General features: G+C 42.1%; 1 protein-coding gene across 1 annotated transcript in view; it reads right to left on the bottom strand.

The window, feature by feature from the left end:
- Positions 1 to 654: 654 nt before the first annotated feature.
- The window catches only part of LOC111089755 (MFS-type transporter SLC18B1-like), a 9188-nt gene continuing 8730 nt past the window's right edge, over positions 655 to 1112 (bottom strand). The window contains exon 9 of the mRNA XM_022402802.1: positions 655 to 1104. Coding sequence (XP_022258510.1) covers positions 655 to 1104 — 450 coding nt within the window. The remainder of the gene's footprint in view (positions 1105 to 1112) is intronic.

Genomic DNA, 1112 nt, shown 5'->3' on the forward strand with positions numbered 1-1112 from the left:
CAAGTTCACCTGCTGTCCTGAACACAGAACCTTTTACTTTCAAATTGGAGGTGAAATGAGCAATCACCAATGAAATCTTTCTTTATCCAAGCATGTTTCAAATTTTAACCAAAAAGCTGAGGTACTCGTCCTTTGTCTGAGTTATGAACTTAGAAAAATGTGTGGGTGGATGCTGTGATAAATAACACAAAAAATCCTAACTTTCACACAATTTATTTATAAAATGTGGGTTTTGTTATAGCAAAGCCACAATGAGCTTATCTGCTGCGTCCACCAAGGGGGAATCGAAACCCTCGATTTTAGCTTTGTAAATCCGAAGGCTTACCGCTGTTCCTGGGGGAGCCTTATAACATAGACTATTACTACTATATTCATTAATACCTCACCAAATGTTTTGTATAAGCCTTAAGAACTTACTGGAGAAACGAATACCTTCTGTCCAGCTACTCTGATACTGACTGGAGAAACGAGTACCTTCTGTCCAGCTACTCTGATACTGACAGGAGTAACAAGAACCTTCTGTCTAGCTACTCTGATACTGACTGGAAGTAACAAGAACCTTCTGTCCAGCTACTCTGATACTGACTGGAGTAACAAGAACCTTCTGTCCAGCTACTCTGATACTGACTGGAGAAACGAGTACCTTCTGTCCAGCTACTCTGATACTGACTGGAGTACAAGAACCTTCTGTCCAGCTACTCTGATACCGACAGGAGAAACAAGAACCTTCTGTCCAGCTACTCTGATACTGACTGGAGACATGAGTACCTTCTGTCCAGCTATTCCGATACTGACAGGAGTAACGAGTACCTTCTGTCTAGCTACTCTGATACCGACAGGAGTAACAAGAACCTTCTGTCTAGCTACTCTGATACTGACAGAAGTAACAAGTACCTTCTGTCCAGCTACTCTGATACCGACAGGAGTATCAAGAACCTTTTGTCCAGCTACTCTGATACTGACTGGAGTAACGAGTACCTTCTGTCCAGCTACTCTGATACTGACTGGAATATCAAGAACCTTTTGTCCAGCTACTCTGATACTGACTGGAGTAACAAGTACCTTCTGTCCAGCTACTCTGATACTGACTGGAATATCAAGAACCTTTTGTC

The sequence above is a fragment of the Limulus polyphemus genome, unplaced genomic scaffold (assembly GCF_000517525.1).
Source record: "Limulus polyphemus unplaced genomic scaffold, Limulus_polyphemus-2.1.2 Scaffold7283, whole genome shotgun sequence".
Lineage (NCBI taxonomy): Eukaryota > Metazoa > Arthropoda > Merostomata > Xiphosura > Limulidae > Limulus > Limulus polyphemus.